Below are 12,375 nucleotides of genomic sequence, written 5' to 3' on the forward strand. Positions count from 1 at the left end.
TGCAGGTGCAGGTGCAGGTGCTGGTGCTGGTGCTGGTGCTGGGGGGAAGGCTGAGCATGGCAGTCCTCCATGGCATCATACAGTCGGCTCCTCTCCGTCCGGATTCAGTGCCAGCACCCACCACATCTGACTTCATTCTTCTTCCTCAAGGTCACATGTGTTTGCTTGAAATAGACTATAAATTTTTTTAAGCCCAAAGCTTCCACTTTTAGACCCAACCCTATGTATTCCAATACGTATTCCCTATGATGCTAAGTATACTAAAGTGCTTAATAAATGCTTATTATAAAGCAGAACAAATAAAAAGTAAACTAGGGATCAAATCCAAACATTTTTATTAAATGCTTATATTAGGGGTTACATTTCTAAGATGTGCTTTTATTTTATATTCACAGAAAATCAAGGATTTTGAACCTGATTTTGATCCACTTATCAATAATACTTGGGTCAGCAGGTTCAGGGCACAGAGACGGTTTCAGCAAGCAGCTCGCAAGGTATGTCTCAGCACCAGATTGAAATTTTAATTTGTGTAGTCATCAGCATAAGGAAGTCAAACATTGAGTACCTTCTTTATTGAGATATAATTTGCATAAAATTTAACCTTATAAAGTGTACAACCCAGTAGATTTTAGTCTATTCACAGAGTTCTACAACTATCACCACTATCCAATTTTAGAACATTTTTATCGCCACAGAAAGGCACCTGGTTCCATTAGCGGTCACTCTCCATCCCCCAGCCCTGGCAACCACTAATCTACTTCCTATCTTTGTGGATTTGCCTCTTCTGGACATTTCATATAAATGGAATCATACAATGCATGCCCCTTGGCAACTGGCTCCTCCTTAACGTGTTTTCAAGGCTCATCCATGTGATAACATATATTAGTACTTCATTCCTTCTTGTGGTTAACTAGAGGCCCGGTACATGAAATCATGCACTCAAGGGGTCAGGGTCCTGAGTCCAGCCTGTGTCCTCTCACAGTCTGGGAGCCCTCAGGGGATGTCTGACTGCTGTGGAGGCAGGAGAGCCTCCCACCACCTCCACTGCACTCGCCAGCCTTGAGCCCAGCTTCTGGCTGAGCAGTGCTCCCCCTGTGGGAGCACACTGACCACCAGGTTATAGCTCCTTCATTGAGAGTCCGCCCATGGTAGTCAGTGAGCATCATAGCGACCAGTCGTTCCACTGTTGGGTCTATTTGCTTATTAGCCTTTTATATATTTATATTTACCTGATATATAGGATACTGTTCCATCAGATGGGTAGTCCACATCTTATCATTCACCAATTGAAATATTTAGTTGTTCTCATTTTGGGTTATTATGAATGATAATGCTGTTAACATTTGTGTATAGTTTTATGAACATATGTTTTCAATTCTCTTGGGGATATATATATATATATATATATATATATATATAGAGAGAGAGAGAGAGAGAGAGAGAGAGAGAGAGAGAGAGAGAAAGAAAGAGAGAGAGTGTGTATGTGTTTCTGGATCATATGGTAACTCTAGGACAATGGGATATTGATCAGCACTTTCTGGGGAGAACAATGGAGAATTCCTGTGGGCTCTTGTCTCTTACCATTCAGGCTCATGGCTCCCCCTTCATAGCAATCATCTTGCTGCTCTGGCTTCTTTCCCTCACAATGGCCTTCCATCTGCCACATTGCTAGCCCTCAATGGCTTCCTAGGGTCAGAAAATAATGAAGACCTATCCTCTAATGCCAGTAAAGAGTATAAGGTGGGTCCCTGGTCTGGCTACAGGCACACCTCCCCAGCTGTTCCCTGTTCTCTATGTTGTTTCAGTCCTCATCTTCCAAACTTATTCCCTACTACAACCTGTGTTTCTGCTCCTTGCCCTTCAACTGACATGCCATTTCATCTCCCCTCCATCTGTCTACACCTGTCATCTGTCCTTTGGGCCAACTCAAGTCTACCTTTCCTCTGAGAAAGAGTCCCTGTGAGCTTCAGCATCCAGCAGTCCTTCTGTTACTTCTTGTATCTTATGCTGCCTGTAGCTCTCTTGACCCTGTCACTCAAATGTGGCTGGTTTGCAGGGGGTGGGGGCAGAGCTCCTCCTCAAGCAGGGGAGAGCAGTGATTAAGACTTGGACTCTGAAGCCAGGGCTGCCCACCCTTAATTCTTGGTGCTACTTCTCATAGCCTTCTGGTCTTGGACAAGTTACATTACCTCTGTGCCTCAGTCTCCTCATCTGCAACTGAGGATAGCAATAAGAGCTGTTTCATAGGGTTAGTGTGAAGATTAAATGAGTATATATTCATAAGGGACTCTGAAAGTTTATGGAATAGATCCTCTTTCAAGTAGTGCTTTCTGCCTCAACTGATGACAGTCTAGGCCAGTGGTTCTTAGGGTCACCTAAGACCATCGGAAAATACAGATATTTATATTACAATTCATATTATAACAGTAGCAAAATTACAGTTATGAAGTAGCAACGAAAATAATGTTATGGTTGGGGTCACCACAACATGAGGAACTGTATTAAAGGGTCGCAGCATTAGAAAGGTTGAGAACCACTAATCTAGGCCAAGAGCAGCAGAGCTCACTGCATTGGTGACCTGCTCACCAATCTCTAAGGCCCTTGAGAGCCAGAGTCCCCACTGAGGCAGAACATAGGTGGCCACAGGTGTTCAATGTGGGAAAGAACGTGGTGGAAGGAGGCAGCACAATGCTGTGCTCTGAGGGAGGGAGCACAGCTGTTGCCAGTGGATGAACAGCAGCAAAGGACAGGCTGGGCGGGCTTCCCACCAGTGGGACCACCCTAATCCATTTGGAACAAGTCCGCCAGGGTAAAATATATATATAATATATATATATATATATATATATATATATATATAGTCAACAATTATGTGTTTTGCTTGAGTAATGGCTCATCCTTCTCACACTCCCAGCAAGTACTATCAGTTCAATGTAAATATATTCCCAGTATGATGACTTCTGGCCTTCACCCCAGCTCAGTAATAGCCACATCATCTTCCACCTGGGTCATTGCAGCATCTTCCACCTGGGCCATTCCACTCCCTGTGGCCCCACCCTGCTGAGTTCAGCCCTGTAGGGAGATCAGAGTGCCACAGAACTGGGATTTTTGGAGCACATCTCCTGGGAAGAATTCATGAGAGAAGATATTTGCCAATGTGATCTTAGATAAGGATTTAATCTCCGAATTTTCAGTTAACTCATACAACTTAACAAAAGGAATATAAACCATCCAATAAAAAAAAAATGGGCAAAGGATCTAAATAGACATTTCTCAAAAGAGGGCATACAGAAGGCCGAGAGACTTATGAAAACATGCTCAAATTCACTAATCATCCAAGAGATGCAAATCAAAACAACACTGAGGTACCATATCACACCTGTCAGAATGGCTATCATCAACAAACAACAAGTGCTAGCCAGATGCGAAGAAAAAGGAACCCTTTTGCACTGCTGGTGGGAATGCAGACTGGTGCAGCCACTGTGGAAAATAGTATGGAAATTCCTCAAAAAATTAAAAATGGAACTCTCACTTGACCCAGTGATCCCACTTCTAGGATTATATCCCAAGAAACCAGAAACACCAATCAGAAAGGATATATGCACCCCTATGTTCATAGCAGCACAATTTATAATAGCTAAGATTTGGAAACAGCCTAAGTGCCCATCAGCAGATGAGTAGATTAGAAAACTGTGGTATATCTACACAATGGAATATTATGCTTCTGTAAAAAAAGAAGGAAATCTTACCATTTGCAACAACAAGGATGGAACTGAAGAGCATTGTGCTAAGTGAAATAAGCCAGTCAGAGAAAGATAAATACCACATAATCTCATTCATTTGTGGAATATAAAGAACATTATAAATTGATGAATAAAAAGATAAAGAGGCAAAGAAGCATCGAATAGTCTGTCAAACTACAGCAGGAAGGCAGGGGAGGGTTGGGGGGTGGTAAAAGATCAACCGAGGACTTGTATGCATGCATATAAGCATAATCAAAGGACGCAAGACACTGGGGGGCGGGGGCGGGGGGGGGGAGGCAAGTGCTGGTAGGTAGGGGAGGCCTAGGGAAGGTCAATGGGGGGGAAGAGACAAATGTACTACTATTTGTAATACTTTAAACAATAAAATACAATTTAAAATAAAATTTAAAAGCTGCAGTATTTTACACAATAGAATACTACTCAACTGTAAAAAAGAAGGAAATCTTACCTTTGACAACACCATGGAAGGACCTTAAAGTTATAATGCTAAGCAAAATAAGCCAGAGAAAGACAAATACCATGTGATTTCACTTATATGTAGATTCTAATGAACAAAATAAACTGATGAACAAAATAGAAGCAGAGGCACGGATACTTGGAACACACTGACAGCTTTCAGAGGAGATAGGAAGGGGAGGCTGGATGAAAGAAAATGAAGGGATTAAGCCAAAAAAAAACACGCAAAGCCATATATATATATATATATATATATATATATATATATAGAGAGAGAGAGAGAGAGAGAGAGAGAGAGAGAGAGAGAGAGAGGACAGTGTAGTAATAGCCAGGGGGAACAGGTGGTGGGAGTTAGGTGGAGGGGGGCAAAGTTGGAGGGAAACAGGAACAGAGACTTTGCTATAGGCTGTGTGCAGATGATGTATAGTTGAGTTATACTCTTGAAACTTGTATGTTTTGTGAACGAATGTCGACCCAATAAATTCAATAAAAAAAAATAAAATAGTCTATTACACAGTTATTATCAAGGCTACAAGGTCATGCTGGATTTCTCTTTGTCTCTTCAGCACATCTTCTTTGTTCCTTGATTAGGATCTTTGTACTCACTGGTTCCTCTGCTCAGAACTTTCTTCCCAGGATCATTGTTTCCTTATCATTCAAGTCTGAGATCAACCCTCTCAGAGTAGCCTTCCCTAATTATTCTTGCATAATGGCCAGACCACTCCCTCCCCCCCCCCCCCCCCCCCCCCGTCATGTTTCCGTGCATTTACTCTCATTTTCTTCACGGTGTTGATCTTGTTTAAGTGTTCACTGTCATCCATTCCACACCCCACTTCCCAATATACACACACACACTTGGACCATCACCTCTGTACAGGCTAATATTTGTTTGTTCCCACTGTATCTCCAATACCTTGCACAGAACTGGCCACAGATTAGCTACTTCATGATATCTGTTAAATCAGCAGTGGGGAATGTCCACCCGCAGACTGTATAAAGCCCAGGAAATCATTTGGTCTGGCCCTGCCAAGGCATTAGGGGTGAGCTAATTCCATGTTTGACCAAATATAACAGGCTAATCTTTAAGTTGATAATATTGTATGGCCTATGAATTTTGTTACAAATATCCAATGGCCCTTGGCAGAAAAAAGGTCCCCATGCCTGTGTTAAAAGAAAGAATTTTCACAGGATGGAAAGGAGTGTTGGTTATGGAATGAACAATCGTTCCAATAACTAGGACTGATTTGCGCGCATCCACTCTGAAGTCAAAGCACAGCGGAGTACAGTTAGCATTGCCCATATTCCACAGCCCCGTTTCTGCAGAATTGTCCATTCAGTTTGTCCTTCAGCTGTGGGGGAGCATTTACTACTCAGATACACTGGGGGAAAGGAATGTAGAAGCAGTCATTGCTTCCACTCTGGAAACATGGGGAAACGGAGTCTCGGACACTGGGTAAGACAAGGCAGATGGCAACCTGGTCTTGTCTGTGTTCAGGGAAGTCAGCAACACCCTGACATTGAAGTCCCCGGCCTCGGTCTCAGGCAGCAGCTTGCCATTCTCCTGGTGAATTCTGACTGACAGCCGTGGCCTTAGCCCTTCGCTGGAGAAAGTGAATTAAATTAAACAATAAAAATGAGCATGTGTCAACTACTCATTTGAAACCCTTATTCTTTCTAATTCTAGATCATGGTTCACCGACGATTACTTAACATGCTGGACATCATGCGTACCATGGACAGAGAGACCTTACTGAAGAGGTTCAGGCATAACAGACAGTCCATATCACATGGTGAGATGCAGCTGGGGAGTCAGCGATGCTTCGACCAGCCGTCCCCACAGCATGAGTTTCTTTACAATGAAGTTGGCTGCGTAGAAATACGATATTTTCATAAATCACATGTGTGTTTTCTATGGCTGCTAAACAAACCACCACCAACGTGTGGCTCAGAACGACACACAATTATGATCACACAGTTTTGGAGGTCAAAAATCTAAAATCAGGGATCTGCAGGGTGGGTCCCTGAGGCTCCAGGGGAGAATGTGTTCCAGGCCTTTCCCGGCCTTTCCCAGCCTCAGGAGGCCACCTGCACGCCTTGGCTCCTGGCCACTTCCTCAAGTCACTGACCTCTTGCCTCTGTCATCACTCACGTCTCCTTCTCTGACTCTGACCCCTTTATCTCCCTCTTTTATGGGCCCTGTGATTGCTTTGGGCCCACCCGGATCCCCCAGGACAATCTCTCCATCTCATTCAAGACCCTTAACTTACCGGTAATCACACCCGCAAAGCCCCTGTACCATGTAAGCTCACCAGAGACCAGGACAGTCAACACTTACACTTGCTGACTGATTGGCTGGGTCTGGTTTTATCTCACAAAGTGTTTTACCTCATATTATTTTTGTTATTTAAAAAAAATTCCAATCCACAGGTGGTCTGGGGCTGTTGGAGGCCCATCCTCAGAAGCTCTAGGAGCCCAACAGCCATCTCACCACCTCCTTCCAGAAAAGGTGCTGCCAGTCTGTGGCTGGTGCAGACCCACAGCAGGCCTGGTCTCTGCAGCCCTCCTCCCTCCCGAGCCCAAGCCCCTGGACCCGGCTCAGGCTGCCCTCCCCGAAAATGAAGTGAACATAAAATAACGTTTTTTATAAATTGGAGCGGGATGGAGGTACAGGACAAACGAGACACTAAAAATTGGAGTAAATACGTACACACATAGATACAGTGATTGAAATGGCACATGGCAGGTACAAATAAGCAAATGAAGGTGGTGGCTTCACATAAAAATACCTTGGAAAATCGCCCCAAAAGCACTGTTTTGTTTTTCCCTCATAGACAAGAGTGTCTCCAAATTCTTTCTGCTGTCCAGTCAAGACAATCATCTCAGCCCGGTCTCTGTGTCACCCAAGCACGTGCTGCCCTTCGCCTTCCCCTCCTACAGTCCTCCCCAGGGCTTCGATGAGCTGGTGGGTGCTGCTGGGCGGGAGGGCCCAGGCTTGGTCAGAGGGTTGTTCGGCAGACACCAAGGCAGGCCCTATCACTGTCTCGGTCCCTGTGCCTCCTCCGAGAGGCTCCCACGGGAGACCTGTGCCCGAGAACTGTAGCCAGTGGGAAACCAGGGACCATGTACTGCTGCGGCCTGACATCTGGCTCGCCTGTGCAGAGCTGCTGAGAGCCGGGCTGGCCCTTTCCTGCCTGGGGCCCAGCAAGAGCACTGAGCAGAGCTTGACAGCCAGGCTCAGGCCTGAGAGCAGACGGGCAGACGGAGAAACCCAGAGGACCTGGCCTGGCCCGGAAGGCAGGTCCTGCTCAGCTGAGCCCTTCTGCTGCATGAGCAATGGAGAGGCCAGAAGGACGGCCCAGAATGCCACAGTCTAACTCATCAGGCTCACAATTCCCTTCCCCTTCCTCTCTCTCTCTCTCTCTCTCTCTCTCTCTCTCTCTCTCTCTCTCTCTCTCTCTCTCTCTCTCTCTCTCTCTCTCTCTCTCTCTCTCTCTCTCTCTCTCTCTCCCTTCTTCTCTAAAATAAATAAAAATGTATTTTTGAAAATATTTATCATCTTTGAAATTGGGAAGGGTCTTATAATTGATGGCATATAAACATTGCATCATGCTAATGTAATGCAGGCACTGTTTCAGATTCTCTAGGTGTCTGAGGCAGCTTGGCCAGCAGGAAGTTGATTGGGTAGTACTCTAGGGATTAGCACTGTGGAAGGGTGGTGGGAGTGGACAGAGTGGGAGTGGGAGTGGACAGAGTGGGAGTGGGGTGGACAGAATGGGAGTGGAAGTGGACAGAGAGAGAAGCAGTATGCAGACCTTCATGTCAAAGGCCTCAGCTGAATTCATGAGGAGCTCTGCTGCTGAGACAGAGTGAGAGGGCCCGGCATGTAGGCCCGTCATTGGAGGTGGGCTGCCTCGGAGGGGCACATGCCTTCACTGAGGCCGCTTCTGCAGCCAGGGCACCTCCTCAAGAGGGCTGGCCCCAGAGAGTTGTTTGCATGAACTGGACTCCTAGAAACTGGGGGACTGAAACCTTCAAGTCTAAAGGTGATTCTGGGTGGCACATTGCAGCATCCATGACAGTAGAAAATGGAAATGCAGAATCACTTCTACTAAGAGATGGGGGGACAGGGGGGGAGGGTTGGCGTGGCGGGCAAGGCCACCTGTAGGCCCCACACATGCAGTAACGACTGTGGTTGTGGGAAGGGATACGTTAAGAATGGAACTGTTCGTTTAATGTTCAAAGTGTAAGGGCTAGAAACACAGCTGCCTTTGCCCAGTGTGATCATGTGTCAGTTGTTTGCATTTTCCCCTTTCAGGATCCTCTTGGCCTTGGACCTGTCCCAATTAAACCTTCAGATGTCCAAGTCAAGCACCGTCATTCCTTCTTCAACCTGCAGGTCAGACCTATCCCATGGTATCCTTACTGAGGTTTCTTATGACTTGAACAGAACATTTGAATGGCGTTATTTTAATAGCTTGTTTTACTATGAATTATACTGTGTCACATGCTCTGCGTACTTTCCTGCTGTCATTTTATGGTATGTGTGAGGTTAACAGACTCTGTTTTCCTGATGTGGCTCACAGGATCCAGGATCCTTCCTTATTCTGTGGAAATACCATATATTATGCATACATAAAGACACACAGATTAGAAACTTCAAGAAAAAACACAAGATGAGGTGAACAAAGTTAGTCAGTCCTCCTTGAGTATATGTGACCACTTCTGCTTTTGAAAATGTAAATGTTTTTATTTTTTAAACTTAAGAATTAGTTGAAAGTATTACATATTCCTCTTTTTTTCCCCATTGACCCCATTCAGCCCACCATCAACCCCCACCCCAGGCCCTCACTGCCCCACTGTCTGTGCCCATAGACCATACATATATTCATATAAGGTTCTTAGTTGATTTCCTCACACCCTCCCACCATCCCCTACCTTTCTTCTAAGGTTCCCCACTTCCATGCTTCTGTGTCTCTGCATCCACTCCATTCATCAGTTTATTTTGTTACTTAGATTCCACAGATGAGTGTGATCATGTGATACTTATCTTTCTCTGACTGACTTATTTCACTTAGCATGATATCCTCCAGGTCCCTTCATTATGACTCAAAGAGTAAGAGGTTCTTCTTTTTTACTGCTGCATGGTATAAATGTACCACAGCTTTTTTATCCACTCATCTATTGATGGCACTTGGGCTGTTTCCACATCTTAGCCATTGTAAATTGTGCTGCTATGAACATAGAGTGCAAACCTTTTTTATGATTGGTGTTTCTTATTTCTTGAGATATTCCTAGAAGTGTGATTATTGAGTCAAATAGGAGTTCCATTTTTAATTTTTTGAGGAAACTCCATACTGTTTTTCATAGTGGTTGCACCAGTCTGCATTCCCACCAGCAGTGCAGGAGGGTTCCTTTTTCTCTGCATCCTCAACCAGTACTTGTTGTTTGTTGATTTGTTGATGATAGCCATTCTGACAGGTGTGAGATGGTATCTCATTGTTGTCTTAATTTGTGTTTCTATGATGATCAGTGACTTTGAGCATTTTTCCCAAATGCCCAAAGTCTCTTAGCCATCTGAATGTCCGCTTTGGAGAAGTATCTATTTAGGTCCTTTGCCCATTTTTTAATTGGATTGTTTGTCTTCCTTTTGTTAAGTTGTATGAGTTCCTCGTATATTTTGGTTATTAACCCTTTATCAGATCTATCTTTGCCAAATATGTTTTTCTATGCAGTGGGGTCCCTTTTCGTTTTGTTGATGGTTTATTTTGCTGTACAGAAGGTTTTATTTTGATGTAGTACCATTTATTTATTTTCTCCTTAGTTTCCTTTGCCCTAGGAGATGTATCCATAAACATATTGCTATGAGAGTTGTCTGAGATTTTGCTGCCTATGGTTTTCCGACTTAAATTTAATTCTTTTAATCCATTTTTAGTTTATTCTTGTGTATGGTGTAAGTTTGAAGACTATTTTCATTTTCTTTCATGAACCTGTTTGATTTTCCCAACACCATTTATTGAAGAGACTTTCTTGACTCCGTTGTATGTTCTTGACTCCTTTGTCAAATATTAATTGCCTTAGGTTTATTTCTGGGGTCTCTGTTCTGTTCCATTGATCAATATGCCTATTATTGTGCCAGTACCAGGCTGTTTAGCTTAGAGTGGTTTGTAGTATAAGTTGATATCTAGTATTGTGATTCCTCCAACATTGTTTTTCTTTCTCAAGATTGCTGTATTCAGGGTCTTTTTTTATTTCATATAAATTTTTGGAATATTTGTTCTAAAACTGTGAAATATGCTGTTGGTATTTTAATAGGGATTGCATTAAATATTTAGATTGCCTTGGGTAGGATGGACATTTTAATGATGTTGATTTTACCAATCCATGAACACAGTATAATTCTTCAACTTGTTTATAACTTCTCCTATCTCTTTTTTCAATGTTCTGTGGTTTTCCAAGTACAAGTCTTTTGCCTCCTTGGTTAAGTTTATTACTAAGATCTTAATATTTTTGTTGCAATGGTAAATGGTAAATGGGATTCTTTGTTTAGTTTCTGTTTCTGAGAATTCATTATTGTTGTATAAAAAAAAAGCCATAGATTTTGGGGTATTGATTTTGTATCCCGCTACATTGCCAAATTCATTTACTAAATCTGCGGGTTTCTTGGTGAAGTCTTTAAGGTTATCTATGTACGATATCATGTCATCTGTGAATAATGAGAGTTTTACTTCCTCCTTTCCAATTTGGATACCTTTTATGTTTTCTTCTTGTCTGATCACTGGAGCTAGAACTTCCAGTACTATGTTGAATAAGAGTGAGGGAAGCAGACATCTCTGTCTTATTCTTGTTCTTATGGGAAATAGTTTTAGTTTTTGGGCATTGAGTCTGCTGTTCACTGTAGGTTTGTCATATATGGCCTTTATTGGGTTAAGATATGCTCCTCTATCCCCACTTTGCTGAAAGTGTTTATAAAAAATGGCTGTTGGATTTTGTCAAATTCTTTTTCTGCATCTATTGATATATAATGTGGTTTTTGTCTTTCAATTTGTGTGACGTATGGTGTTTATTGACTTGTGAATATTGTACCAGCCTTGATTCCTTGAATAAATCCCACTTGATCATAGCATATGATCCATTTAATACATTTCTGGAATCCAATTTGTTAATATTTTGTTGAGGATTTTAGCATCTACAATCATCAGAGATATTGGCCTTCAATTCTCTTTCTTTGTAGTATCTTTATTTGGCTTTGGAATTAGGGTAATCATAAAACAAGATTGGAAGTGTTTCTTTCTCTTGGATTTTTTGGAATAGTTTGAGGAGGCTAGGTGTTAGTTCCTTATTGAATGTATAGAAAAACTCTGTTGTGAAGCCATCAGACCAAGACTTTGTTTGCTGGAAGTTTTTTTTATTACTGCTTCTATTTCATCAGTTGCTATTGGCCTATTCAAGTTTTCTGATTCTTCACTGTAAGGAAAGGTGTTTTCCAATAGGATGGATCAACTGTCTTCCCACAAGGTCTCCTATATAACGAATGTCTATGTGGGAAAGATGACCTCTGCAGCATAAGGGAATGACAGCACAGGAAACCAGGGTGCCTGCCCTCTGAACTCTAACCCCAGAGCCCCTGATCCTGGCTTCTGCTCACACAGCTCCAGCCCACTCTGCCCTCCCTTTGCTGGAGCACAAGGTGGGTGGCTGGCTCCACAGGGAATTTTATGCACTGGCCCTTTAAGAGGGTGCCTGAATTTCTAGCTGCCTCTCCCTGGCAGACAGCAACCCTGCTGCTTTTCACAGCCAGGTATCATGTGAGTACCCTTCTCAGCTCTGATGCTCCCTGCTAGGGGAGCTCAGGTTGAGTATTAGACTGCAGAGTTCTCAGTGGCAACCCCTATCGCCCAATCTGAGCTATCTTTCTGGAACTTCAGTTGCTGTCTGTGGGAGCCCAGCCAGTCCTTTCATGCCTCCACTCCTCCTACCAGTCTCTATGTGGTCTCCACTTTCAGTCCACAGGTATCAGGGTTCTCTCCAGCAAGTCTTCCGTTGATTATTCAGGAAGGTTTTCTATATTTCAGTTGTGATTCCAGTTTGTTCCTGGGAGCATGTCTGTGCAGCATCCACTTATTCTGCCATCATTTTTAATCCTACTGGAAAATAT

General features: G+C 43.3%; 1 protein-coding gene across 1 annotated transcript in view; it reads left to right on the plus strand.

Annotated features, from left to right (window-relative positions):
• Positions 1 to 12,375, plus strand: part of CFAP221 (cilia and flagella associated protein 221) — an 82,455-nt gene that overhangs the window by 54,449 nt on the left and 15,631 nt on the right. Inside the window, exons 13-16 of the mRNA XM_045575523.1 lie at positions 396 to 494; positions 5,905 to 6,010; positions 7,052 to 7,182; positions 8,536 to 8,616. Of these exons, the coding sequence (XP_045431479.1) occupies positions 396 to 494; positions 5,905 to 6,010; positions 7,052 to 7,182; positions 8,536 to 8,616 (417 nt within the window). The remainder of the gene's footprint in view (positions 1 to 395; positions 495 to 5,904; positions 6,011 to 7,051; positions 7,183 to 8,535; positions 8,617 to 12,375) is intronic.

The sequence above is a fragment of the Pipistrellus kuhlii genome, unplaced genomic scaffold, assembly GCF_014108245.1.
Source record: "Pipistrellus kuhlii isolate mPipKuh1 unplaced genomic scaffold, mPipKuh1.p scaffold_m20_p_7, whole genome shotgun sequence".
Lineage (NCBI taxonomy): Eukaryota > Metazoa > Chordata > Mammalia > Chiroptera > Vespertilionidae > Pipistrellus > Pipistrellus kuhlii.